The sequence below is a fragment of the Labeo rohita genome, chromosome 11 (assembly GCF_022985175.1).
Source record: "Labeo rohita strain BAU-BD-2019 chromosome 11, IGBB_LRoh.1.0, whole genome shotgun sequence".
NCBI classification, from domain to species: domain Eukaryota; kingdom Metazoa; phylum Chordata; class Actinopteri; order Cypriniformes; family Cyprinidae; genus Labeo; species Labeo rohita.
The window spans coordinates 18,125,429-18,153,272 of NC_066879.1; the positions used below are offsets into that span (position 1 = coordinate 18,125,429).

General features: G+C 33.4%; 3 protein-coding genes across 3 annotated transcripts in view; 2 read left to right on the forward strand and 1 right to left on the reverse strand.

The window, feature by feature from the left end:
• Positions 1–1,295: 1,295 nt before the first annotated feature.
• On the reverse strand, positions 1,296–12,951 carry sypl2a (synaptophysin-like 2a). Its single transcript, XM_051123103.1, has 6 exons — positions 12,756–12,951; positions 12,589–12,663; positions 5,231–5,346; positions 4,825–5,020; positions 4,394–4,570; positions 1,296–3,002 (listed from the first exon to the last, which is right to left on the reverse strand). The coding sequence occupies exons 1-6, from the start codon at positions 12,768–12,770 to the stop codon at positions 2,892–2,894; spliced, it is 690 nt and encodes a 229-aa protein (XP_050979060.1). The 5' UTR covers positions 12,771–12,951; the 3' UTR covers positions 1,296–2,891.
• Positions 12,952–15,468: 2,517 nt separating this feature from the next.
• Positions 15,469–20,977, forward strand: psma5 (proteasome 20S subunit alpha 5). Its single transcript, XM_051122630.1, has 10 exons — positions 15,469–15,581; positions 16,138–16,180; positions 16,497–16,563; positions 16,732–16,858; positions 17,495–17,562; positions 17,684–17,791; positions 17,899–17,957; positions 19,061–19,163; positions 20,435–20,521; positions 20,618–20,977. Exons 2-10 carry the CDS (start codon positions 16,152–16,154, stop codon positions 20,693–20,695), a joined length of 726 nt encoding a protein of 241 aa, XP_050978587.1. The 5' UTR covers positions 15,469–15,581; positions 16,138–16,151; the 3' UTR covers positions 20,696–20,977.
• A 1,236-nt stretch (positions 20,978–22,213) lies between these two features.
• Positions 22,214–27,844, forward strand: part of sort1a (sortilin 1a) — a 32,186-nt gene continuing 26,555 nt past the window's right edge. The window contains exon 1 of the mRNA XM_051122629.1: positions 22,214–22,619. Coding sequence (XP_050978586.1) covers positions 22,359–22,619 — 261 coding nt within the window. The 5' untranslated portion in view covers positions 22,214–22,358. The remainder of the gene's footprint in view (positions 22,620–27,844) is intronic.

Below are 27,844 nucleotides of genomic sequence, written 5' to 3' on the forward strand. Positions count from 1 at the left end.
TGCATTATTTATATGTACCCCTGAACCACAAAACCAGTCATAAGGGCCACTTGTTTCATTCATACATCATCTAAAAGCTGAATAAATAAACTTTACATTGATGGTTTGTTAAGACAATATTTGGCCAAAATACAGCTATTTGAAAATCTGGAATCTGAGGGTGCCACAAATATTGAGAAAATCGCCTTAAAAGTTGTCCAAATGAAGTTCTTAGCGTGCATATTACTAAACAAAAATTACGTTTTGATATATTTACAAATTATCTTAATGGAATATGATCTTTACTTAATATACTAATGATTTTTGGCATAGAGATCATTTTGACCCATACAATGAATTTTTGGCTATTGCTACAAATATACTTGTGCAAGTGAAGACAGGGTCACATATTTAGTTTATTTGACATTTATTTTTATTGGACGACGGTTCAAACCCTTTACAGCAGATTTAGTGCATTAAACTGAAATTGAAACTTCACATATATTTAAAACTATGAAACTATATTTTACTTTGACTTTAAATAAAATACACATTTTTTATAAGCGCTGTGACATTTTTACACCACCAGTCAAGGTTTTGGACAGTAATAGTTAGATTTTTTTTGTCTCTTCTGCTCAACAAACCTGCATTTATTTGTTCCAAAATACAGCAAAATTTTTTAAATATTTTTACTATTTAAAATAACTGTTTTCTATTTGAATATTTTTTTAAATGTAATTTATTTGAATTTTAGTATCATTACTCCAGTCACATGATCCTTTAGAAATCATTCTAATATTCTGCTTTGCTGCTTAAAAATATTTATTATTGTTGAAAACAGTTGAGGAGAATTTTATCAGGTTTCTCTGACGAATAAAAAGTTCAGAAGAACAGCATTTATCTGAAATAGAATCTTTATAATCACTTTTGATCAATTTAAATCATCCTTGCTAAATTAATTTCAATAATTTCTATAATTTCAATAAAATTCTGCTATGATCACAGGAATAAATTACATTTTAAAATATATTCAAATAGTTATTTTAAATAGTAAAAATATTTTACAATATTACCGCTTTTGTTGTATTTTGGATCAAATAAATGCAGGCTTGGTGAGCAGAAAAAACTTCTTTAAAAAACAAAAATCTTAGTGTGTCATACAGATAAATACATTTATGTTTCGACTTTTTCTGTGATGTAGTTGTTTTAATTATTACCTTAATCAAGGCTTTAAATAATAAGCAGTGCATATGTTTAATATTAACGCGTGTTGTTTCACTATTTTCGGCCCAGAAGAAACATTTATCTGACACCACTGTGATTTAGTTACGCATTTATTGTTTACAATACTACCATCTAGTGGTTATGTAGTAAACAGCAGATTTTTGGAAATAAAACGCAACAAAATATATATACAGCTCTCCTCTTTTAATACTAACCAAAACTGCAAGAGCCTTCGTGGCGATTTCCTTCTTAACGTAGCACAGAGATATAAAACACAACAACAACATAAAAATGTGGCCTATATTTTCCAAAAGTCACAACCAAAGTCAAGAATTGCAAAAAAAAAGTCAATATATGACTTGAAGAAAGACTGATTTTTAAATGGCACTTTTAACCTCTTTATAATCACTATTAAACACAAGCTACTTTTCCATAAACCTTTATATTAATAATTTAACGTGTTTAAGTCTACCTTTTATAGCTATGTTAAAGTTTAGACGTGGCACTGAATATTCATATTGAAGGCGAAAGTTTGATCTTACGATTAAAACTACTTTAGGGGTTTAATAAAAAAAACTGCCAATTTAGAATTAAACAAATAATCAATAATCAAACATAAAAGTCACACAGACAATCACTGTTATTGAACAATTATTCTATTTTTAGAATTCAACTAAATACAATCCCCCACAAACAGTTCTTTCCGTAAAAAATAAGATGGTAAAACATGCCACAGATGCACAAAATTAAATGCTCTTTCTGTAAATATACAAACATCAACCCATGTGATACAGATGCTTCATTTACAGTGTAAAGTCAAATAACAGCCAGCCAAATACAAATAATGACAACATTACTACTCCAAACAGTAGAAAAAATAATCTAACAAGTGTTTCCTTCTGTTGAACAATGACTAGTGTTGAATAGTTAACATTTTTCCTGACAGAAAATGATATATGGCCTTTGGCGTAGTAATTTATAACCAAATACCACGTCAAAAAGAGTCAACTCAGAGAATTCACACAAACATTTAAAATAAAGGTTACAGATGAAATATCACAGGATTTATGGCTGCAACTAAGACGAATTTTTCCGTTTGACCTTCCCTGACAAATGTAAGGTGACTCAGATGTGGCTGAGGAAAAACATCCTATCATGAACGTAAATGAAAAGGCACTTAAACCAATAAATAGTTTTTAAAAACTACAAGGAAAGACAAGCTAGATATCAGTGTGCTAGTCTTTTAAGTGCTCAGAGATATTTTACATAAGAGCTTTCAAATGCAATTTCTCTCATGAGGTCTGATTGTAGTGGATATTTAGTATTAAATGAAATGCAGGTCATCTTTAGATCAAATTAGACAAATGAATAACAATGACAAAACATCAATAACCTAGAATAAGTTCACTTGTATGTTGCAATTGAAATGCCACTGATCTAAAAAATTTGGTTTCTTTTTTTACCTGCTTGACAAAATTAGCTTCTGACAGTGCCATCAGACACTAAAATAAAAAATGAATTCAGCTTATAGCATTTATAATATAGTGAACTGCAATGCATGATGCTAGAAACGAAGCTTTTGCATATCAAAGATGTAGTTTCTTTTCAATGTGTGGACATGAACGAATGGTGACGTCCTCTGATTTATGAACCAGTGGAGAGGAGAGGATGGAGCCTGTCTTGTCTGATTAGGAGGTGGAAACTCCTTCCTCTACATTGGGCGGCTTGTGAAACGGAGTCTCCTTGTAGATGAACCAGCAGTTTCCTGCCCACAATATCAGGTTTAGGAATCCAAAGAGCTAGAAGATGCAAAACGGAGAAAAACAGATGTAGTTCTTCAACTGCTCATTTCTGAAATGCTCATTTACTTACAAATAAACTATTAGATGGAGAAAGATGTCAACACAACGTACCACACTTTTCTCCCACAGATCAGTGAGATTATTTTTACTGTGTTGTTACCTGAATGATCCACAGATTCTTCAGAAAAATCCTTCAGGTTCCTCAACTTCTTTGGTTTTTTAGCATTTTTGTACATTTGAACCCTTTCCAACAGTGACTGTATGATTATGAGATCTGTCTTTTCACACTGAGGACAACTGAGGGACTCATATGCAACTATTACAGAAGGTTCAAACACTCACTGATGCTCCAGAAGGGAAAAACAGTGCACTAAGAGCCAGGGGGACGGGGTGTGAAAACTTTTGAACAGCATGAAGGCGTGCACATTTTTCTTATTTTACCTAAATATAATATTTTTTTCATTTAGTACTGCTCTTCCAAAGCTACAGAAGATGTTTCCCAGAAGACAAAATAAGTGAAATTTACCCTGATCTTCAAATTTCAAAAGTTTTCACCCCCCAGCTCTTTATGCATTGTGTTTCCTTCTGGAGCATCAGTGAGCATTTGAACCTTCTGTAATAGTTGCATATAAGTCCCTCAGTTGTCTTCAGTGTGAAAAGATGGATCTCAAAATCATTCAGTCATTGTTGGAAAGGGTTAGAAGGAGTCTGTGGGACCTGAAGGATTTGTCTGAAGAACAAACAAGTTCAGGACAAACAAGGGACTCATGAACAACTATCATAAAAAAAAAACAGCTGTGGATCATTCAGGTAATAACCCAGTATTAAGAATCAAGCTTATGTAAACTTTTGAACAGGGTCATTTTTATAAATTATTTTCTCTTGTGGACTATTTGTTATCATTTTTTATGTGAAATATCTTATTCAGTTCAGTAGTAAACAAAAAATAACATCCATTTTGTATGATTCCTCTTATTTTGGTAAAATAATTAACATTTTGCAGATTCTGCAAGGTGTATGTAAACTTTTGACTTCAACTGTATATAAAATGCACAGAAATATCAGTTGTCACGCTATATCTCCCAACAAAAGGCATGTAGTAAATAGTGTGCAACAGATTTTTCAGCAAAGCTTTGATCATTTAAAAGCCTTATAACAAGTAGACTTTATAGGATTAAACATTCATCCACAATTTATCAAATAATTAGTTTGTAGGTTAGTACAAATCCAAATAGCAGTAAAGTTGACCTGCCTCAGAGCAATGTTAGGACATGTGAACCACACAATGTATACATATATAAAACAAATATTGACCAATGAAATGTTCTAGATATTAACCAGGCTTAATTTTAAGAAATGAGAGCAAAACTAACAGTATTTGTACGTACCACAGAAGCATTGAGACGACCCATTGAAGGATAGGTCTTTACCGTACACTTATCAGGCAGACATGCCTCTATTAGCCTGTCAGGATTCGTAGCGTATTTGACATCTGTTAAACCTTTTCCCCAGGCTGAGGAGCAAACCAGCCACAAGAAAGCAAAGATCGCAGTCACAAACAGATCCTAGAGAGGAAACAAAGGAAAGTTTGGGATATCAATCCTTGATCATGGAAATGGTAGGAGAAAATTATATTATTCTGATAGTGGCTGTCAAGATGACCCCCCCCTCTCAATTGCAACCATATGTATGGCCATATAAAACATTTCAATAAGACGACTACTGAAAAGAAAAACACTCAAAATACAAAAAAAATGATTTTAATGACATTCATATAATCTCAACAATATTTCCGAATAAAAAACGAGCAATGACTCACAATGACCGGGCCACGGTTAGACTCCCTGTAAACCTGCTGGTAGCCCAAGTACAGGATGATGGTGAAAGTACAGTACAAGAAGCCAAAGACGCCCACACAGACAAAGAACTCAGCCGAGGAGGAGAAATCTCCCTGCAGGTAAGTCATGTTCTTGCTGTGATTGCAGTGTATAATCTCATACGGCTGACTCGGAAGCCTAATAAGCAGAAGTCATATGTTAAATAGGGCTAAATTTATCGTCACTCTGGTTACAAAACTATAACATTCACTTTCATCAATTAACATGCATATGGATTACTCATTGCAGGACTAAAAGCAGGACAGCATTTTAACTCTTAAAAAAAATGACAAAAAAAAAAAAAAAAAAAAATAGAAATTATTTGTAATAGAAATCTGGATGTTTTACCTAAAAGGATAACCAAAATGAGCAGTAACATCATCTTTTTTTCCTTCACAATCAAGAGTGAACACACTGGATCCGACATAACCACCAGTGGTGGCAAAGGCACAGATGGTGAACACCTAAAAACACAATAATTATGATAATTAGACATCTAGGAAATAGCATTTTCTATGAAACCATTATAAAACTGTTGTCCTGTATCAGTCGGCGTGTTTGGGTGTTTCCATATTATCAGCACTGAAACAGCATTATTTTAGTATCATTGAGATAGCTTTCATTAATATTTTGAATTGCTGTGTTTTTTTGTATTTTCTTTTTTTATTCATTTTTATTTCAGTTTTAGTTACTTTAGTACATCAAATTTAACTAAACGAAAAATTATTTTAGTTAAACATCACATTTTTTAATTGCATAGTTTTAGGTTTGTGCGAAATGTACTGTTCTGAGTAAACGAATAAAATGAATATTTTCAGCAATTGTGTGTTGTAAGCACTTTGTGTAATCAATATATATTATATAACTGAATTCTATTTTAACCACATATACAATAGGATCTGGATAGGGATGTTCATTTTGGTTTTTCTAACCGACAGCCGACGCTTGTTAATCGATTACTAACCATTAACCGTCAAGAAACATAATAAAGCTAGGCTATATATAATGAATCAATAGGCTTATACAATAAATATTTTTACTTAATTAACAAAATGAAAGAAAAAACTGTGCAACAAGTAGCTAGCATACAGAGTTTTGGTTTATTATTGTGCTGCACGAAAGGAAGACCGCTAAAAAGAGGCATCCTATTTTTCTTTATTTTACAAAAGCACAAAGTTTTGTTTTTATTGTGAATGTACACAAATAAATTTATGTGGATATTGGAATGTGAGTGAAATACAAAACCAGGTTTACATAATAAATAATATTACGGAAATATTTGGAATTGTGACATATGAGAGACTTAACGTTAGTTTTAGTTTAGCTTTTTTTAGTTTAGCCAAAAGTAATTAGTTTAGGCTTGTCGTTTATAAAGCCTAGCTTCTTGTATTTTTCATTCTTGTTCTTTTCTGAATACTATTAAATTGAAAGGATTTTTTGTGTGGAGTGAAGGGAACTAAAATAGCACAGCCTGTGTTTATAATATCTGTAAACATTTTGTGTCAGCATCAGGTCTATTTCTGAATGTAGTAATAAAATGCGACTTAACATTACAGGCCTACACAATTTTTTCTCTCTTTTTTCTCTTTTATTTTATTTTAACCATCCAGCAAACATTTTAAAATATTTTGCTAAATTACTGAAAAAAAATTAAATGATCTTTTAAACCGTTTAATTAATTGTATTAATCAGTCAAAATTCTTTCTGTCAGATTTAAAAATTAAGTCAAGAATCAAGATGTAAGTTTCTGAAACATTAAATGTAACAAACGAATGCAGTCAGTCACTGAGAGTTTGACAAAGAAAAATATAACTTCAAAAACATGAATTCAGCATTTGCGTGTGGCAGTAGCTGACATCACATCATTGTAAAAGTGCTGTCCTCATCCAGACAAGCCCTACATCTGTAAATGATCCCTCAACGCTTTTGCCCTCGCTGACTCACACAAATCCTGGCGCGTGGTCCGCTGCTTTCCTTTTACAAACGCTCCACTTCCACACAGGAAGTGGCTTCCGCAGACATTTGTGAGAATAATTACCGTAGCACAGCTCTGATTTATAGATTTTGCTGGCATTTTTTCAGTGTTCTCTGATCCATTCTTTCCTCTCTTTATAAGGTGTTTTGCTGTGAAAAAGTGACAGGATCCATAGCAATCATGAAAAAGTAAGAGCCATAGTTTTAAGAGCCATACAGTGCAACAGATGAACACTGTAGCTCTTAGATTTAGCAAATTGTAAAGAACTAATAGGAAAATGCTTAAACAGACAGTTCACCCTCATATTATTTGAAACTATATGACAGAATCATTCTTCATTTTTGGGTGAACTGTCACTTTAAGACAGCTCTGCCCGTAGCCTGAGTCAGTGAAAATGAAGCACAAATATTCCAACCAAGTTAAAGTTCAACCTTTCTTTTACATTTAAGCTACATATTAAAAAAATTCCAAGGACTATTTGATTACTGAAGTCTCTCTGTGGAACCCCCTGTTTAAGAAACAATAAAGAGTCTTCTGAGAATCAGTTGCTGTTACACAGGAGAAACAATAGTGGGATGCAGAACTTCCCTCCAGAACAGAATCCTTTGTGAGAATTATATTTACAAAATGCTGCTATTGAACATGGTGAATCTAAAGAAAAAATGTCTTGGGGAAAAATGTGGTTGTTAACTAAATATAAAATTATTAAAAATTTTCAGTAATTTAAATAAAATACAGTGAAACGTAAAAAATATTTTTTGCAACCAAGTTGAAAAAAGTTAAAAGTTGAAGTACTAAAATTGCTAAAACATAAAATTATATAACTAATAATAAAAAAAGCACAAAACAGACAAAAGCAAGACAAAATTATGACAAAAGCATGTAAAAGTACTAGTATATAAATTAAAATGAAAACTGAAATGATAAAAATAAAAGCTATTAAAAAAATATATAAAATATACAACATACTATAACAATTTAATACAAAACACTTTTCGGGATTTAACTAAAAATACAATTATTAAAAATTATTTTCAGCAATTGAAACAAACAGTAAAACAAACGTTTTTGCAACTAAGTTAAAAAAGCTGAAGTACTAAAATGCATGACATATTAAAGCACGACAAAATTATGATAAAAGCACAAAAAAATTACTAGTATACAAGTTAAAATGAAAACTGAAAAGATAAAAATGCAAACTATAAATATAAAATAGAACATAAAACAAATACTATAATAGTATAAATGTACTTTTTAATATTAAAAACATTTTTGGGGATGTGGTGTGTGAATTGTTAACTAAACATAAAATTATTCAAAATTATTTTCAGTAACTGAAATAAAGAGTAAAATAAAAATTAGCTTTTGCAACTAAATTAAACTAAATTAAATTTGAAGTACTAAAATGACTAAAACAAAATTATATTACTAATAAAAAAAAAAGCATAAAAAGAGACAAAAGCATAACAAAATTATGACAAAAGCACATAAAATTACTAGTATATAAATTAAAATGAAAACCGAAATGATAAAAATAAAAGCTATTTAAAATATAAATATAAAATAAAATATAAAACAAACACTATAATCGTATAAATGTAATACTAAACATTTTGGGGGATTTGCAAAAATCAAATGGTCATGAAAATATCCTCATGATAATAAACATTATAATAGTCCTAAAATTAAGCTTAATGTTCTTTAACATTTTTGGTAATTATTTTATAATGTCTTTAAAATAAATGTATTTTATATCATTATTAAAAACAGAATTATTCATTTAATTTTACAAGTACATTTTTGGGGTGAAATATGACAGATACTTGTCAGGAAAATGTCAGAGCTATCTGTACATATATTTTCTCTTTCCAGTGAACAACAACAACAACAAAAACAATAATAATTAACATAATTTTTCACTATTTTTAGTACATTTTCAGACTATTCTAATGGGCAATTTGACATCTGACCAAAACACCACCCACAAAAAAAAAAAAAAAGTGCTTCCAACAGAGGCTAGATTGTTTTCTTCTTTCCTCAAACCAGATATCTGATCCTGAGACACATTGGTCTGTATTGCACCCCAAAATAACTCTAAAAATAGCCCTACATTTTTGCTGCCAAGAAAATCTCTCCGCTTTCTAAAGAGTGGGTGTGCAATCTTCACCCCGGCAAGACTTTGGCTTCATTCCTGTTGCGCGTGCGGTGCAGGTGCTTGGCGCGGAGAAGCACAGCGGGCCAACTAAGGGTGCCTGGCACCAAACAGAACCACATGGTGGGCCGATGCCACGTTCACGCTGGAATGCACACCTACACGAAGCAAGTGACTATTCAAGAGCGCCTTTGTGTGAATGAACCGTCCCTGCCACCACTGTCAACATGATCAGAGGTCGGTTCACCTGTTAGTGACCACTACTTCCTCTCCATTGTTGCTGGGAGATCTGGGTTGTGGTGGTTAAAAGCAAAAACATCACTGTGGACTCATGCTGATTTTGAAAGGGAGTGGCTGACATTCTTGCTTCACAAGTAAATAGTGTGTCAAACCGCCTGTTTCCTCGGGTTTTATGCAATTCAGGACATTCTTGAGAAAAAAATGCTTACGAAGGCTTATAAACCATATCCTCCTACACATCAAAGCACCTTCATGCAACTAACAGCAAACTTGCTACACCTTAAAGGGACAGTTCACCCAAAAATAAAAATTCTGTAATTGATTACTCACCCTCATGTCATAAGACCTTCGTTCATCTTCTGAACACAAATTAAGATATTTTTGATGAAATCCGTGAGCTTTCTGACATAAAGAGCAATGCAACTGACACATCCAAGGCCCAGAAAAGTAGTAAGGACATAATTAAAATAGTCCATGTGACAACCGTTATTTGATAAGGCTATGAGATTACTTTTTGTGCACAAAGAAAGCAAAAATAACGACTTTATTTAACAATTTCCTCTCTTTCACGTGTGATCAGGAGAACCTGAACCTACCTACCTTTCTGGGACTTGAACGTATCAGTTCCATTACTGTCTATACAGGGTCAGAAAGCTCTCAGATTTCATTAAATATATCGCAATTTGCGTTCCAACAATGAAAGGTCTTAAGGGTTTGGAACGATCTATAGGAGAGTAATTAATAACAATAGTAATTTTCATTATTCAGTGAACTATCCCTTTAAAGAAGCACAAATTTAAACTGTCGGTTTGAAATAATTTTGTTTTTTTTTTTAAATGTTTTTTTATGTCTCTTATGCTTGTTAAAAAAAATACAGTAAAAACTATAACATTATGAAATATTTTTACAATTTTAAATGACTGATTTCTATTTTAATATATTTTCAAATGTACAGTTGAGGTCAAAAGTTTACATACACCTTGCAGAATCTGCAAAATGTTAATTATTTTACCAAAATAATTCAAAAACTCTTTACACCCCGGCTCTTAATACATTGTGTTTCCTTCTGGAGCATCAGCGAGAGTTTAAACCTTCTGTAATAGTTGCATATGAGTCAGTTGTCCATGAGTCACCTCAGTTGTCCTCGGTGTGAAAAAAAAAAAAAAAAAAAAAAATCGTACAGTCATTATTGGAAAAGGTTCAAATACACAAACATGCTAAAAAAACAAAAACAAAGATTTTGTGGGACCTGAAGGATTTTTTCTGAAGAACAGCGGGCAGTTTAACTGTTCAGGACAAACAAGGGACTCATAAACAACTATCACTAAACGAAAAAACACAGCTGTGGATCATTCAGGTAACAACACAGTATTAAGCATCAAGTGTATGTAAACTTTTGAACAGGGTCATTTTTATAAATTCAGCTATTATTTTGTCTTGTGGACTATATGTAAACTTCTTTTATGTGAAATATCTTATTCAGGTCAGTACATAAAGAAAAAATAACATGCATTTTGTATGAATAACATAAATTTTGTATGTCCGTAAACTTTTGACCTCAGCTGTCATTTATTACATTTAATACAAAGCTGAATTTTCAGCATCATTACTCCAGTCTTCAAGGTCACATGATTCAGAAATCATTCTAATATGCTTATTTCTCCTGAAAAAATATTTTTTGTTATTATCACAATGTTAAAAACAATTGTGCAGTTAAATAATTTTGTGCAAACCGAGATACACTACTAAGTTTAAGGTAAGCATACACGCAGATAACACACAGAAAAAAGGGGATTTTTTCCACTAACTTTAACCAAAGTTTCTTATAAGTTTTCTATTTATTAAAACAAATAGTAGCATGTTTTGGGCCACCAAAATCAGCATAGTAGTAATGTATTTGCTACTAGGTAAACGAGGAACAAGGGTTTAGCTGGTATAACCTAGAGATAACAGCTTCATTTACACCTCATATTATCTCGAACTTCAAGTTTGCATTGTCTGGGATTATTTCCAGTGAGTTTGTGATGAAATGTGTCCCCACGTATAACCAGCACCTTTGCAGTCAGGATTAAATTGCAGCAATTCCACTACCTCCAAACAAAGGATTCAAAACAACACACTATTGTGTTAAATTGCACCTTATCTTTTGTCTAACGCCTTGCATGTTCGCAAATTACAATGACTTGCAAGATCATTATACAAGGCCAAAATTGTGTGCAAAGTGCAAATATTTACATATGCAAGAACGAAACACACTTAGACCCACCTGGTGAGATACATAACTAAAAAACTGAGGCCTAGACACCATTTAAAGGACCAGTGGCCTGCTCAATGGGATACCTAGTTAGTGAACATCTAATAAATTACATGCTATTTAAGCAACTGCAGCTGGGGTTCGTTTCTGTATCTGTACGTACAACATCACTTCTAAAAATGATCTTGGCTGCTTTTCAGTGCCGTTGGATATTTACGCCAGCGAGTAGGTATAGTTTCACATATCAACACTGAAATTTGCGGCAGTTAGCTTCTACTTCCGGACTTCTAAACTATATTAGACCAACTGGATCGAATTTCAGTCTAGTCTACGACTAAATACGAGGACAAACAAATATATATAGCTCGCAAGCCGAGGTAGCGGAGATTCCCTTCTGAAGAAAGTTTTATTCTGTTATAGATCTATTCTAGATTGATTAAAACTTAATTTTATAGTACGTAAATCAGATAAGACTGACATAAAAACGTTAATTTTATATCCAGCCTGATTTCTTAGTAGGTTAATGAACTCCAGGCCTAGTTACCCACATCAGTTTGAGAGCGCTGAAGATAGGTGTGTTTTATAGCCTAGATTTGCCATTGTTTGCAGTGGTATATTTAGTATTAGACTAAAGTCCACCATAGGAGACTCTTAATGCGCATGTGACAAACAGGACGATCTTGGTCGCTCCTACAGTTGGCAATGTAAACATTTAATTCTCAAGGGACTGTGAGCAAGGCAGGACTTGTATAAATTTGCATGCATTTGTATGCCTGAGAAGATTTCTACGGCATATATCCTATCAGATGGCACACCTAAAAGCGTCTATACGTTTAGGTGACCTTAACAGTGGATAACATAGCACTTTTAATCCACTATTTTGACATGGGTGTTGCCTGTTATTTACAAAACATTACCATATGTGACTAAAACGTGTTTGTGTTATCGTGTAAGGTGCATGAATCTCACATAATACAGTGTTTAAAGACATTTTCAACTAACGTTATCTGTCAATTAGCATAACGAACGCGCTATCAGAGACACAATGTGACATTTGGATCTGTTGAGTGATCGCAGAAACTCACCCATTCCAGGATTCGGATAAATCCCAGTGGCTCTTTCACTGGTCCCAAATCCAGACTAAACCCCGACATGATTTTCTGTAAATAGAGTGAAAATAAAGACGAAATCCTCAACTTGATTTGCCTCAGCGGAAAAGACGAGGCTCACCGAACGGTTGCTAGTTTATTACCTGCACGATTTCCATGTTTTGGGTGTGTTTTTATATCGTCGCTGACAGGAAAGACTTCGATCCCAGATTAGAGTGCGAGGTTGTTATTAACAGAGGAAGAAGATACAAGGGAGTGACATTCAAGGTTTTCGATAGCGGGAAAACAGAGGACTTATGTCGACTAACTTGTCAAACTTTCTACAGTGAGACACGTGATTTCAACTTTCTCTTAAAGTGACATACACACGGAAATTCGCTGTGGTGTTGCCAGGTCCCTCCAGAAACATGCAGAAAATAGGCCTAAATAGCTAAAGTTTGAAGTTTGTTGTTGATAACTGCTTTGTTTCAACGCTTTTATAAAATGGTTAATAGGCTACATACACACGCTACCAGTAAGATTTTTAATGTTTTTTAAAGAAGTCTCTTCTGCTCACCAGGCCTGCATTTATTTGATCCAAAGTACAGCAAAAACAATTAAAATATTTGTACAATTTAAAATAACTGCTTACTATTTTAAAATGTAATTTATTCCTGTGATCAAACCTGAATTTTCAGCATAGCGTACTGTCACATGAGCCTTCCGAAATCATTCTAATATGTGACCCTGGACCACAAAACCGGTCTTAAGTCGCTGGGGTATATTTGTAGAAATAGCCAAAAATACATTGTATGGGTCAAAATTATTGATTTTTCTTTTAGGGCAAAAATCATTAGGAAATGAAGTAAAGATCATGTTCCATGAAGATTTTTTGTAAAATTCCTAATGTAAATATATGAAAACTTAATTTTTGATTAGTAATGTACATTGTTAAGAACTTCATTTGGACAACTTTAAAGGCAATTTTCTCAATATTTTGATTTGTTTGCACCCTCAGATTCCAGGTATTCAAATAGTTGCATCTCGGCCAAATATTGTCATATTCTAACAAACCATACATCAATGGAAAGCTTATTTATTCAGCTTTCAGGTGATGTGTAAATCTCAATTTTGAAAAATTGACACTTATGACTGGTTTTGTGATCCAGGGTCACATATGTTAATTTGGGAAAGAATATATAGAAATTAATTCTTTTATATAGCAAGGATGCTTTAATTGATCAAAATTGATGATAAAGACATTTATAATGTTACAATAGATTTTTATTTCAGATAAATGCTGTTCTTCTGAACTTTTCATATTTGAAATCACATAAACAAATTACATTTTAAAATATATTCAAATAGAAAACGGTTATTTTAAATAGTAAAAATAATTCAAAATTTTACTGTTTTCGCTGTACTTCAAATAAACACAGGCTTGGTGAGCAGAAGAGACATTTTTAAAAACAAATCTTACTGTTCAAAAACTTTTGACTGGCAGTGCATATGAAATTTATTAAGCAAGTGTTATTAGTAAACTTACGGTGCATTTTAAATAAACATTATATAAACAAAATGTTTACTATTTGTTATTAATAGGCTAAACAATGACAGAAATAAATTCAAATTATGGGCTATATTTACCCATTTTATCCTAAAAAAAATATCTCAGTATATTATATAATAATATCCTAAAATATTTTCAATTTAATTTATAACAATATTGACAATACTGCATTTGGTATTGGACTGAAAAGAAAATAAAGATATATGTACTAGGGAGCGAATCGCTCAAATTTACCAAAAAGCTAAAATGTGTTTTCAATAATAATATAATTTTACCAAAATAATCATAATGTTTATATACACCTGCCCATTAAAAATGTTTTTTTTTAAGTGCACACATGCATACACACAAGACTGAATTGATTATAGGCACGTTTTATTTACACAAATGTAGTTTCCTTACAGTGGCTCTAAATGTTGTGGCAAATTATTTGAAAACCTTAGAGCAACTGAAAAAATAGAAATGACATTTATAATGTTACAAAAGATTTTTATTTCAGATAAATGCTGTTCTTCTGAACTTTTCATCTTTGAAATCACAGGAATAAATGACATTTTAAAATATATTCAAATAGAAAAATAATAGTAAAAATAATTCAAAATTTTACTGTTTTTGCTGTGCTTCAAATGAACACAGGCTTGGCAAGCAGAAGAGACATTTTTAAAAACAAATCGTACTGTTCAGAAACTTTTGACTGGTAGAGCATATGAAATTTATTAAGGAAGTGTTATTAGTACACTTACAGTGCATTTAAAATAAACATTACATAAACAAAATGTTTACTATTTGTTATTAATAGGCTAAACAATGACAGAAATAAATTCAAATTATGGGCTATATTTACCCATTTTATCCTAAAAAAATATCACAGAATATTGTATAATAATATCCTAAAATTTAATCTAACAATATTGACAATACTGTATTTGGTATTGGACTGAAAAGAAAATAAAAATATGTATTAGGGAGCGAATCCCTCAAATTTACCAAAAACCTAAAATGTGTTTTCAATAATAATATAATTTTACCAAAATAATTATAATGTTTATATACACCTGCCCATTAAAAATGTTTTTTTTTTTAAGTGCATACATGCATACACACAAGATTGAATTATATGTAATAATATTTTGATTATAGGCACGTCTTGTTTACACTAATGTAGTTTCCTTAAAGTGGCTCTAAATGTTATGGCAAATTATTTGAAAACCTTAGCGCAACTGAAAAAAAAATAGAAATGCCTTAAAACTCTCTAAATTACTTGAAATTTCTTGATTAAGAGAATTATAGCCTAGATTTGCCATTGTTTGCAGCGCGCAGGGTAGGAACCTAAGTTGAAACGAAATGCTTTTGTCGGGCGATTATGTATGAACACTTCCTGTACTGTTGAAACTAGCAAACTCACCCTCCACTGCAGAAGGTAAGTAATTCATAATAAATACTTATTATGTTGTGCCATACTGCAGTAAACCACAGCTCAGCAGACGAAAGCATTTGAAACAACAGAGTATATTGTATAAAGTTTTTTACGGCCCGTGTGCTGTTTATTTAGTAGTAAACCGGTTAGCTAACGTTAGATGCTCATGTGTTTGTGTTCTCACATGGTTTTTGCCAAAATAAAGAACAAAACGGATAAAAACCTTATGGGAAAACTACTTATTAATGCATTTGAGAGTTTAAAAAAAGTACATGTACGCTGAAAGTATTACTAAAGAGCTTATCTAAGAATGACTTGAATTAGTAAGTAAAACATGCCGTGTCATTGAGTGAAGGATGGTTCGACCAATCAAATGCACAGTTCATTCTTAGCCCCGCCTTTTGTCTAGAAATCGTCAAATCAGGCTAAGCGATGACGGTGTTAATTGGTTGTGAACTTCAATGCTAAGATCGCGCCTACATAGCAAGCTGTTGTTTTTTGTGCTAACTCACTACATTAAAGTTAGATAGTCTAAGTCTGTTCTTGTTGATTTTTACAGATTTGCATTTCAAAATGTTCCTGACAAGATCAGAATATGACAGGTAAGATGAAGAAACTTTCCGTTAACTTTTCTGTACGCTTTCACTGCTTTGAATGTCTTTCAGTCATTTGCGTTTCATGCTTGTGTTGTCAGTGGCTGCTCATATATCTATATATTTTTAGGATATTTACACATCTTTTTTAAAAGAAAAAAATAATGCGTGCATTGTCATGGACTTTTCTTGAAACTTTCACTTTCAGTTTTGTGTTTCCGATCCCATAACTGCATTAACGCCTACAATTTTTTTTAAAGTATAATAAAATACAAATATGAATTCATATATACTGTATCATATTAACATTTTTATCTGTCTTCAGAGGAGTGAACACTTTCTCACCAGAGGGAAGGCTTTTTCAAGTAGAATATGCCATTGAAGCCATTAAGGTAGACCTTTTTTGTAATAATACGTGAAGTTTTACTCAAATTAACTACTAGATGTGTTTAAAATGTCTGCTAATTTGATATGCAACACTATTAGAAGTCAAATATTTTCTCAGGTTGTAGTAAGTGAATATTGGAGCTAACTTTATTTGCTTTTGTGGGTTTTTCCAGTTGGGGTCCACAGCCATTGGCATTCAGACAGCGGAGGGAGTGTGTCTCGCTGTGGAGAAGAGAATAACATCTCCTCTGATGGAGCCCAGCAGCATTGAAAAGATTGTAGAGATTGACACTCATATTGGTAAGATGAATGCTTAAAGAGAGAGTTCACCCAAAAAATGAAAATTATAAATATAAAACCGTAAAATCCCTGTTTATCTTCAGAATACAAATTAAGATATTACTGATGAAATCCGAGCGCTTTCAGACCCTACGTAGGCAGCACCGCAACTGACATGTTTAAATTCTGGTAAGATCGTAAGGACATGGTTAAAAAAGTTCATGTGATGTCAGTGGTTTAAACCAAGCTACAAAAATACTTTTTGTGTGCAAAGGAAACATTGACTATTTTATCAATGTCCTTACTAGCTTTCAGGGCCTTGAACATGTCAGTTGTGTTGCTGTCCATGCAGGGTCAGAAAGTACTTGGATTTCATCAAAAATATCTTAATTTGCATTCTGAAGATGAACAAAGCTAGGGCCTTGAACGTGTCAGTTGTGTTGCTGTCCATGCAGGGTCAGAAAGTACTTGGATTTCATCAAAAATATCTTAATTTGCATTCTGAAGATGAACAAAGATCTTATGGTTTGGCATGAGATGAGTAATTGATGACAGAATTAATTTTTATGTGAACTGACCCTTTAAAATAACACATTTTCCATGTGTATAAGTGTAATAAAGCTAGTTGTGAATTATCATGTTCATTTTTTAATACAGGCTGTGCCATGAGTGGCTTAATAGCTGATGCAAAAACACTTATTGACAAAGCAAGAGTGGAAACACAGGTCAGTGAATGTTTCTTAAATCTGTATTGTCAATGCTGTGATTACTCAGTGGGTTTCATTCATACAGAAAGTGTTCTTGCACCAAATGCTGTGTATTTTGAGCATTCTCGTGTCTCTGCAGAACCATTGGTTTACCTACAATGAGACGATGACAGTGGAGAGCGTAACGCAGGCTGTGTCTAACCTCGCTCTGCAGTTTGGAGAGGAGGACGCTGACCCTGGCGCTATGGTATGACCGTCGTACTTCTATTTATTGCACTGGCTTTCAATTCTCTCCAGGACAATATTCTGTGGTTGTAGTTTGATTACAAATATCCACCTTTTTTTAATCTTTAGAGCCGTCCTTTTGGTGTCGCTCTGCTTTTCGGAGGTGTGGATGAGAAAGGTCCCCAGCTGTAAGTACACTCTCTCTGTCTTTAGTATTGTTTGTAACATTTAGCTAATAAAATAAATATATATATATATATATATATATATATATATATATATATATATATATATATATATATATATATATATATATATATAATATATATATTCTTTTTTTTATTAGCTAAATGTTAACATGCAACATGCAAAAAAAAAAAAAAAATATATATATATATATATATAAATTTTTTTTTCATTAATTACTCCTGTTGTTCCAAAACAGTAATACCTTTTGTTCATCTTCAGAACACAAATTAAGATATTTTTGACGAAACTGAGAGCTTTCTGACCCTGCATAGATAGCATTGTAGCTACCACATTCAAGGCCCAAAAATGTAGTAGGGGTATCATTAAAATTTTCCATGTGACATCAGTGGTTCAACCTTAATTTTATGAAGCTGTGAAAATGCGTCGAGTGACCCAGAAGAGAAGAAATTGTTGAATAAAGTTGTTATTTTAGCTTTTTTTGCACACAGAAAGTATTCTCGTAGCTTCATAAAGTTATGATTGAACCACTGATGTCACATGGACTATTTTATCAATGTCCTTACTACCTTTCTGGGCCTTGAACGTGTCAGTTGCATTGCTGTCTAAGCAGTGACAGAAAGCTCTTGGATTTCATCAAAAATATCTTAACGAAGATGAACTAAGGTCTTACGGGTTTAAAACGACTTGAGGGTGAGTAATTAATGACAGAATTTTAATTCTAAGTTATTTCTGATGTTTTAACCTACTGAATGATGTGCATTACCAAAAAAATTAGCGATGCACTATTAATTTAAATAAAACCATGTCATGATACAGTTAAGTGGAGTTATTACCAATCACCAAGGCTGTGATTTAATTAAATATGTGCATGGGACACAAGCACAGCACTTCTTTTATAATTTTTTTTATTAGTAAAATCACAATGTGTTTTTTCCCTCCACTCAAATGATGCAACTCTACTAGAAATCAATATCAGAAGCATTATAATCTTTATTAAAATTGTAAGTTTTAATTTATTAGGTACTCGTAGAGACTTGTTTGGTTTGTATAGTTATAAATCACACCAAATTTCTTTTAACAGATACCACATGGATCCTTCAGGCACTTTTGTCCAGTGTGATGCCAGGGCTATCGGCTCAGCATCTGAAGGAGCTCAGAGCTCTCTGCAGGAGGTTTACCACAAGGTACATTCACCCACTTTTCTGCTTCATCTGCATTTCCTTTTTATTGTTTTATGGTAAAGTTAATGATGAAATAGTAGTTTCGATGCTTACTTTAAATGCACATCTCAGCATCCCTTGAGCCAGCACAAACTTTCCTACTCATCCATTGCTAAAAATGTTTTTACCCTCAGGCCATCCAATATGTAGATGACATTTGCTCACCAATAGATCCTCTGCAGTAAATGGGTGCCATCAGAATGAGAATCCAAACAGCTGATAAAAATGTCACCATAATCCACAAGTAATCCACGCCACTCCAGTCCATCAGTTAACATCTTATGAAGCGAAAAGCTGTGCGTTTGTAATAAACTAATTCATTCAAATAGTTTTTTTTGTTTTGTTTTTTTTATCTTCAAACCATTGCTTCCAGCTAAAACACAAGTCCTCTGTCCATAACATTGCTTTCTCCTGTGAAAAGAGAAATGTACACAGATCAAGCACTGTTTACAAGCAAAAACATGCCCAAAACAGTTTTAAACAAATATTTTGGTTGGTTTTAATGTTAGAAAGACTTTTTCACTGGAGGAAGCGTTGTATTTTGACCAGAGGTGACAGACAAACACACATCTTTTCACCTCACAGGATGTTAATTGATAGACTGGAGTGGTGTGGATTACTTGTGGATTATTGTGATGTTTTTATCAGCTGTTTGGACTCGGCACCCATCTACTGCAGAGGATTCATTGGTGAACAAGCGACGTAATGCTAAATTTCTTAATCTGTTCTGATGAAGAAACAAACCCATCTACATCTTGGGTGGTCTGAGATTTCAACAAATGTTAATTTTTGGATAACCTGTTATAATACAATACTTCATGTATTTTTTTCTATCATGCAAAATCAATTCCACATGTCCATGTGTATGTAGCTAGTCTAAGCTCTAACTGAGCCATCTGACCCATAATGCCACAGCCAGGTTATTTTTAAGAGGGTAGAGTAAAGTGTTTCTCCTAAGAGAATACTACAGCAGCAAATTGAGCCATGTGCTTAGGAAATAAGAGTCCTTTTTTAAATCTACCCCACCCATCTTCTCATTCCAGTATGTCATGCCTCTACTAGTGTAACTTTAGTCACCAGACTCTCCCATGTGATCCTGCAATCTAATAAGCAGCAGCCGGTGTCCAAAAGACTTCCCCATAAATCTAATTGCTTCCAAAGAAATTCCAGTTTCAAGCACTGGTCTCATTTCCTTTCCCCACCAAATGTTTATAAATTGTATTTATCTCTTTCAGTCCATGACGTTAAAGGATGCCATCAAGTCTTCTCTCACTATCCTGAAACAAGTGATGGAGGAGAAACTCAATGCCACTAACATTGAGGTAATACACAAGGGCTTAACCTCACATGGTCATGTGAAATATAATTCAATTTAAAAGTATATGAAGTTCTGACAGTTTCCTTGTCTCTGCCTGCAGCTTGCCACAATAGAGCCCGGCAAGACCTTTCACATGTACACAAAAGAAGAGCTTGAGGATGTCATCAAGGATATCTAGAGCTGAACAGAGCTCTGCAAAGCCTGACTGATGTTCAATATGAAAAATCCAGTCTAATTTTGTGTGAATCACCACACAGCAATTGCATATGTAATATTCTGGCTGCATCCTACGGTTTGCCTGTTCAGACAGGAATTGTGTCTTTATACTTTTTTTTTCTGTCAATCCCAAAATTTCTAAAGTTCTGTGTAAGCACAGAACAGCGGATCTTGTAGTTGAATTACATGAGGGGGGTCTTTTTGTTACAAATCACGGCGTTAATAAACTGTTGTTGAAAAAATTGATGTTTGTGGGTTTTTTTCTTTTATTTATGAGTCATTTATAGGCTAATAAAAATAATTTAAAAAGAAATTTCATATATACATTTATAGGTATCCTCTAGCATCATGTGCTATAAATATGTTTTATATGTACACCAAATTAATTACATGTAGATATATAACTTAATATAAATTTCAGTATATATTTTTTTAATAAATATATCATCAGCATCACCTTTTGCAAGAAATGTCAGCAGAAATTACATAATTTCTTATGATATGCCCTCTTTATGCCTTAATATGTTTTTAAATAGTGTGAACCTCATACATTTGTGTGGAAGTGACTTATCATTTACAAAAAAATATTTGCTTCTATATATATAGAGAGAGAGAGATATTAGATGTTAATTTTTACAAGTCATATAAAAGTATATTTAAAAGTGTATATGTACTTTTTAAAAATATTTATAATTTTATATATATATATATATATATAAATGTGCATATATTTAAATAAAAATGATATATTTATAAAAGTGTATATATATACAAATATATTTAAATACCTAAAAATATATATTTAAAAACTTTTATAATGACATACAAATTATTTAACATTTTGTTTTATGTATTTTATTAATATTTATTTTATTAATGGCTAAAAATCTGTCTTATTAATTCTACACTAAAGTTTTACCATTTGAAATGTGTAGAAACAAAACTTATATGTAATATTTTATAAGTTAAATGTGTTTTATATATGCAACAATATAATGGAATTAAATGTGATATCTATTAATATTAACTGCTTTTGGTGTGATGGATATGATGTAATAATTATATAAACTTACAATAATTTAATGCTAACCATCAAGTAAAACTTTTCACAGCAGCTCAAGGCAATGGAAAAATAATAACACATGGTAGTCAGTTCTGTTATCATTAAATCGGTAGGAAGAGAGATTTTTAAGATAGGTTGGTCAGCAGGAGGCGTGGTTAACCTACTTCTACTATAGTGAACGCTTTCCTATTAACATTTATAAACCGGGCCTCCGCCAATGGTAAATTACAGAGCTATTTTTCTCATTAATATTAATGATTGAGCCTTTTCAATTGGAATGCTGACGCGAATGTAATTGATATTTATAAGCACACCCACCGCCATTGAACGGGTTACCAGGCAACGTCCGCGCGACTTAATTAATATTCATGCGAATGGGCGAGGTTAACGGACGCCCCGCCCATCTTAATCTTGAACAATCCCTGAGTTTAGCAGTGAGAGCAGCAGCTTCTCCACAGACATGCATCAGAGTGTAAACACTGCACGTTGTGTTCTGCTACCAATAAACCTGCTATTTATGAATATTTAGACAGAAGAATTTTGTGCACATTAAACGGAAACCATGAGCACCGTATTCTGCTATGTTTTGGTTGTTTTATTCTCAGTGGCTCTATGCAAGGACTTTGAAGAGAGACCCAGCAGCAGGTCCAGGAGGAGTGAGCAAACCATGTTTTTAAAGAGTCACAAATCACGAAATCTGCTCAGTTTGAAAGATATACAGCAGCCGGACCATGGCAGGATGAAAAGAAGTGAAGAATCCGCACAAAATCAATGTGAAGCACTGCACGGCTATGAATCTACGTTAAAAAACAACACTCATACGGTAGGTCAGGATATCTACTAGTCATTATACTAATATAGTATAATATATCTTTTGTGAAAGCTTTGTGTATGTAAAAGTTATGACTTTTTAACTTGTATTAAATTAAATTTATTAAATTTAGTGTATTAAATTTAAGACTATTTATTTTAGCATTTTTGAGAAGTGAGGATGATTTTTTTTTCTACTTAGAAAGCTCTCCCTAAATTTCTAGGAACCATAAATCACAAAACTGAGATCATACTACTGGCCCCTGATCTGAGATTACCTAATAATGTACCTACATCACTTTTCTCAGCAAGCCAGTGTTATTTTTTTGTCTTTTTTTCAAAACCAGCACTCAGTAAAATTATTTTTGTGAAGTTTTCCAGATATCATAAAAACAAACTCAGCATGCATCACCTTATAATTCGACGTGCCAGAGTTTTTGTTTGATGTTCCTTTAAGACATTCCACAGATTTCAGCTTTATGCCAAGAGAACAAATGCATTTATCCTCTTGATGTGCCTGTAATGTCTCTGCGATCTGTTTCTCTTGTGTTTATGTTTGAACGCCACAGGGTCAGGTGATTCTGCTTAACCAGATGCAGTCAGAGCTCATTCATTACAGCAGCCTATGACTGATTACTAAACTCTAAGAAGTCAGTGAACATGCTGCCTCTCTGAGTTTCTCTCTTATCTAACCCTCTCTCTCGAGCACATCAGTTACTTGTTACCAGCAGTTAGATTGACCTCTCGCTGGGCAGGCGTTATCGGTAAACGATAAGCTACATGTATGCCAATCTATATCTTTTATATCAGTCCCGTTCTATGAAAAGCATCCTCTGTTTATCCGGATTCAGAGCACACTGACTCTGTTTTCGGAGAAAGCAATCAGTCATGAGTTTAGTCTAAGTGCTGATAGAGAAGGACTGTTGTTGTTGTTAAGAAAGCACACAGAGCCAGTTCTTTTATGGCCAGTGTTTTTGGCTCTCGTCCTTTTACATTCCGTCCAGCATAAATGACTGTTGAAGTGAAATGTTTCCTCCAAGAAAGGAATGTTTCTGAAACGGGAAAAGGCTTGGGGCATGACAACAGTGCAGTGGGAGAAGTATTCAAAGGCAGCGTCTCAAAAACATCTCCTTGCCGAATTCAGACAGGCCTTTTAACACCTGTTTGGATGGTCTTGAACATTAACTTGCATGTAGTTTTTTCCACTGAGTTCCTGCCAACAGTACATGTAAAGTGGTCAGAGCCTGCTTTGATACAGAATCTTTATTTTGACCCTTAAAATATTTATTCAAGGCTGCTCTTGAAGTGGAGATTTCAAATCTTGTATACTGAAACCACTCAACAGTGCTTTTTGAACAATATAACATTTGTAAAACAATAGACTTTTAGCCAAAAATTTACATATTGCTAATCTACCATCATTTTTGGTCACTGCGAAATCCGTCCACACTGCTTAGATGTTTACCCGTTCTAGCTTATCTACACTGTGTGCATGAAACATGCTGAAATAGTCAAAACTTGTCATTGGGAAAGGGCTAATTACATATTAATGATTTCAGCCCTCTAAAACTGTTTTGGCCGAATATTTTTGTTTTTGGAAATTTTAGTGTATCAGCATTTCACTAGGATTTGTTCACCCAAAGATTTGCTGAAAATGTATTCACCCTCAGGTCATCCAATATGTAGTTGAGTTTATTTCTTCATGGGAACAGATTCGGAGAAATTCAACATTGCATCACTTGCTCACCAATGGATCTTCTGCAGTGAATGGGTGCCATCAGAATGAGTGTCAACTGGTCACCCAAACATCAAGATTTGCTGAAAATGTATTTACCCTTAGGCCGTCCGAATTGTAGTTGAGTTTGTTTCTTGTTCAGAACAGATTTGGAGAAATGTAGCATTGTATAAATTGCTCACCAATAAATCCTCCACAGTGAATGGGTGCCATCAGAATGAGAGTCCAAACAGCTGATAAAAACATCACAGTAATCCACAAGTAATCCGCACGACTCCAGTCCAACAATTAATGTCTTGTGAACTAAAAATCTGCATTTTTGTTGAGACAAATCCATCATTAAGATGTTTTTAACTTCAAATCATTGCTTTTGGATTAAATATTAGTCTTCTATACAAAATATTGCTTTCTTTTGTGAAAAATATTGTCTTGTTTGAATCAGGAGAGAAATATGTACAGAAGTGATGTAATGCTAAATTTCTCCAAATTTGTTCCAAGGATGTTGGTAATCAAACGGTTGACGGTAGCCATTGACTTTCATAGTTTGGAAATAAAAAACAGAGGCAGTCAGTGGCTACCGTCAGGTTTTTGGTTACCAACATTCTTCAGAATGTTGTCTTTTTTGTTTAACAGAAGAAAGAAACTCATACATGTTTAAAACAATTTGAGGATGAGTATATGATGATGGAGTTTAAATTTTTGTGTGAACTATCCCTTTATTTAGTGCTTTTCCAATGATGCTTCCAACATCTCAGCACTGTGGATGCATTTCACAGATGAAGAAATAAGCTCATCTGCATCTCAAAACTTCTGAGGACGAGTGCATTTTCAGCAAATTTTAATTTCTCGGTGAACCGTTCCTTTACAAAGTCTGTATATTGTTCTGATCTCTAGCAGTGGTGTTCTGAAATTATTTTTTCACATTTCCTTGGTTAAATAAACATTACTTACACTATCAAGAAAAAAAGAAAGAAAGAACAATTCTATTTCATGTTTTTTACATTAACAATGTAATTATTATTCTGTTTATTAAAGCCAAGTAAGAATCTCATCAAGTTAATGTTTTTAATCATTTTACATTAATTCCAAAATAATAATTAAAGGCAGTAACAATTTAAACAATATATTTTATTTATGAACTTATATTCAGCTATTCTTTTCAATAATTAACTTTTAACTATTTCTGAATTTTTCGGATCATCAGTCATCAAAGCTTGGTAAATATTTGTCTCAAACATGGAGATTTACTTTAAAATTCACCAAGCTTTATTACTCACTAAAAACTCCCACAGATCATGTTTTTAAACCATTTTAAGTTTTATTTTGACGTAACAAAGTGGTTATATCCAAGTGTGTGTGTTGTTTACTTACTTTTTCAATTAGCCTTTCCATTAACACCGTTATATTGTTTGTTCAGACTGACTCGCGAACGTGGAAGGCGCACGAACACAAGAGGTGGGATTAATCGCATGAACCAATCACAGCCGATCATAACCACTCATATCCAATCATATTGCGATGACTGGTCACATGACTTTTCTCCATTCATTCTCAATTACCACCCATCAAACCAACTACACGTTTTAGGGAGTATAACGTTTTTAATGTTATATTTTTTTAATAGTGGCGTTTTTTTTCTCATTCAATATTTTGAGGAAACACTGGTCTTTTTCACCTGTTTCACGTGATTGCATTTTTTCCACTCCAATAAAATCAAATTTTCAAAACCACAGTTAAAGAAGAAGTTCACTTCCAGAACAAAAATTTACAGATAATTTACTCACCCCCTTGTCATCCAAGATGTTCACGTCTTTCTTTCCTCAGTTGTAAAGAAATTAAGTTTTTTGAGAAAAACATTTCAGGATTGCTCTACTTCTAGGGTGTCACTGAGTTTGAACTTCCAAAATGTAGTTTAAATGCAGCTTCAAAGGGCTCTAAACAATCCCAGCCGAGGAAGAATGGTCTTATCTAGCAAAACGATTGGTTATTTTCTAAAAAAAATGGACAGTTTATATACTTTTTAACCTCAAATGCTCGTCTTGTCCAGCTCTGTGTGAACTCTGTGTAATCCGGGTCAAAACAGTTAGGGTATGTCTCAAAACTCCCATCTCATTTTCTCCTCCAAGTTCAAAATCATCCTACATCGCTACAGAAGGACCAACCCAGTGTTTACAAAGTGAAAATGCAAAAAAAGTCAAACGCCCTTTACAAAAAAAGGTAAAACAGCGATGTAGGATGATTTTGAAGTTGGAGAAGAAAATCAGATGATAGTTCTTCGACATACCCTAACTGTCATGAACCGGAATACACACAGTTCACACAGAGCTAGACAAGACGAGCACTTTAGGTTAAAAGTTATACAACATAATTTTTTTTAGAAAATGACCAATTGTTTTGCTAGATAAGACCCTTCTTTCTTGGCTGAGATCATTTAGAGTCCTTTGAAGCTGCATTTCAACTACATTTTGGAAGTTTTAACTGTATGGAGAAAAATGCTGAAATGTTTTCCTCAAAAAACATGAAAAACATTTCCTCAAAACATGAACATCTTGGATGACAAGGGGGTGAGTAAGTTCTCTGTAAATGTTTTCCTGGAAGTGAACTTCTTTAACACCAGCTATATACTCAGTGAGTTATAATTAGTTATTAGTAAAGCGTGTTTTTATGATCTTATTAAGATGCTTACAGTGGTATGTCTGAAGTATAACGTTCCAGATCTGTTTCAGTCCAAAATGTACAAACGAACCAACCACGGTGTTGTGCAAGATTCTGCGGTCGGCCGACGTGAAAACTGGCTGCCGATCGTCTTCTGCCTGATGGAATTTATGATCTGCCGGAGCAATTAGAAACTTTACAAGCTCACAGTAAAGTCTTTTTAACAAGTGCCTGTAGATTCTTCGAATGAAGCCTGTGTGAACTTATAGCGTTGCGCATATGGCTTTGTGGATGAGGTGTTTGAATAATTTCAGATGCTCTTTTGGAGGCTGGAAGACTTTTCGAGACTCCGCTCTGGATGTTTAACATCTGAGTTGTGCCAGTGGGGAGTTATTTATGTGAGTCCAACCAAAACACAAACACGGCTCCATCTAATGAACTGCTGACCTCTTACCCATTTTGGCATGGCTTTCCAGTTAAGAAAACACGGATTCCAGGATATTTTTGTGCACATTTTTGATTCATGTGTTTGCCCACCTGTCTAAATAGCACTTATTTTGGGACCGACTTGAGTCGCGTCTCTTATTAAACTTAAATTCAAACTTTTTTTTGTACTGTCTAGAGATGAAGTCATGTTTGTTATTGGTCTTCAGACTGTGAAGCCATTTGGATCAAGTCTAAAGCTTCCTTTGGCTGGACATGGGGTTCAAAGACTGTGTACCAGTTCGACACAAGGGAAAAACATCCAGGCTTCACCCTTTCCCGGAGGAGAATGTACAGAGAAAACATTTTCTGTCCTGTTTTCTGTCTGAAATTTGGTGAGATGCCAGAATAGCAGTCCGAATGAC

Bases quoted from the DNA above. Each gene is read 5' to 3' on its own strand.
- sypl2a (XM_051123103.1), bottom strand. The intron at 5,347-12,588 runs GTGAGTTTCTGC...TTGTGTTTTTAG, and splicing joins TTATCCGAATCCTGGAATGG to GTGTTCACCATCTGTGCCTT. The intron at 3,003-4,393 runs GTACGTACAAAT...TGCATCTTCTAG, and splicing joins GTCGTCTCAATGCTTCTGTG to CTCTTTGGATTCCTAAACCT.
- psma5 (XM_051122630.1), top strand. From the start codon at position 16,152: ATGTTCCTGACAAGATCAGAATATGACAG. The intron at 16,859-17,494 runs GTAAGATGAATG...TTTTTAATACAG, and splicing joins AGAGATTGACACTCATATTG to GCTGTGCCATGAGTGGCTTA. The intron at 17,792-17,898 runs GTATGACCGTCG...TTTAATCTTTAG, and splicing joins ACGCTGACCCTGGCGCTATG to AGCCGTCCTTTTGGTGTCGC.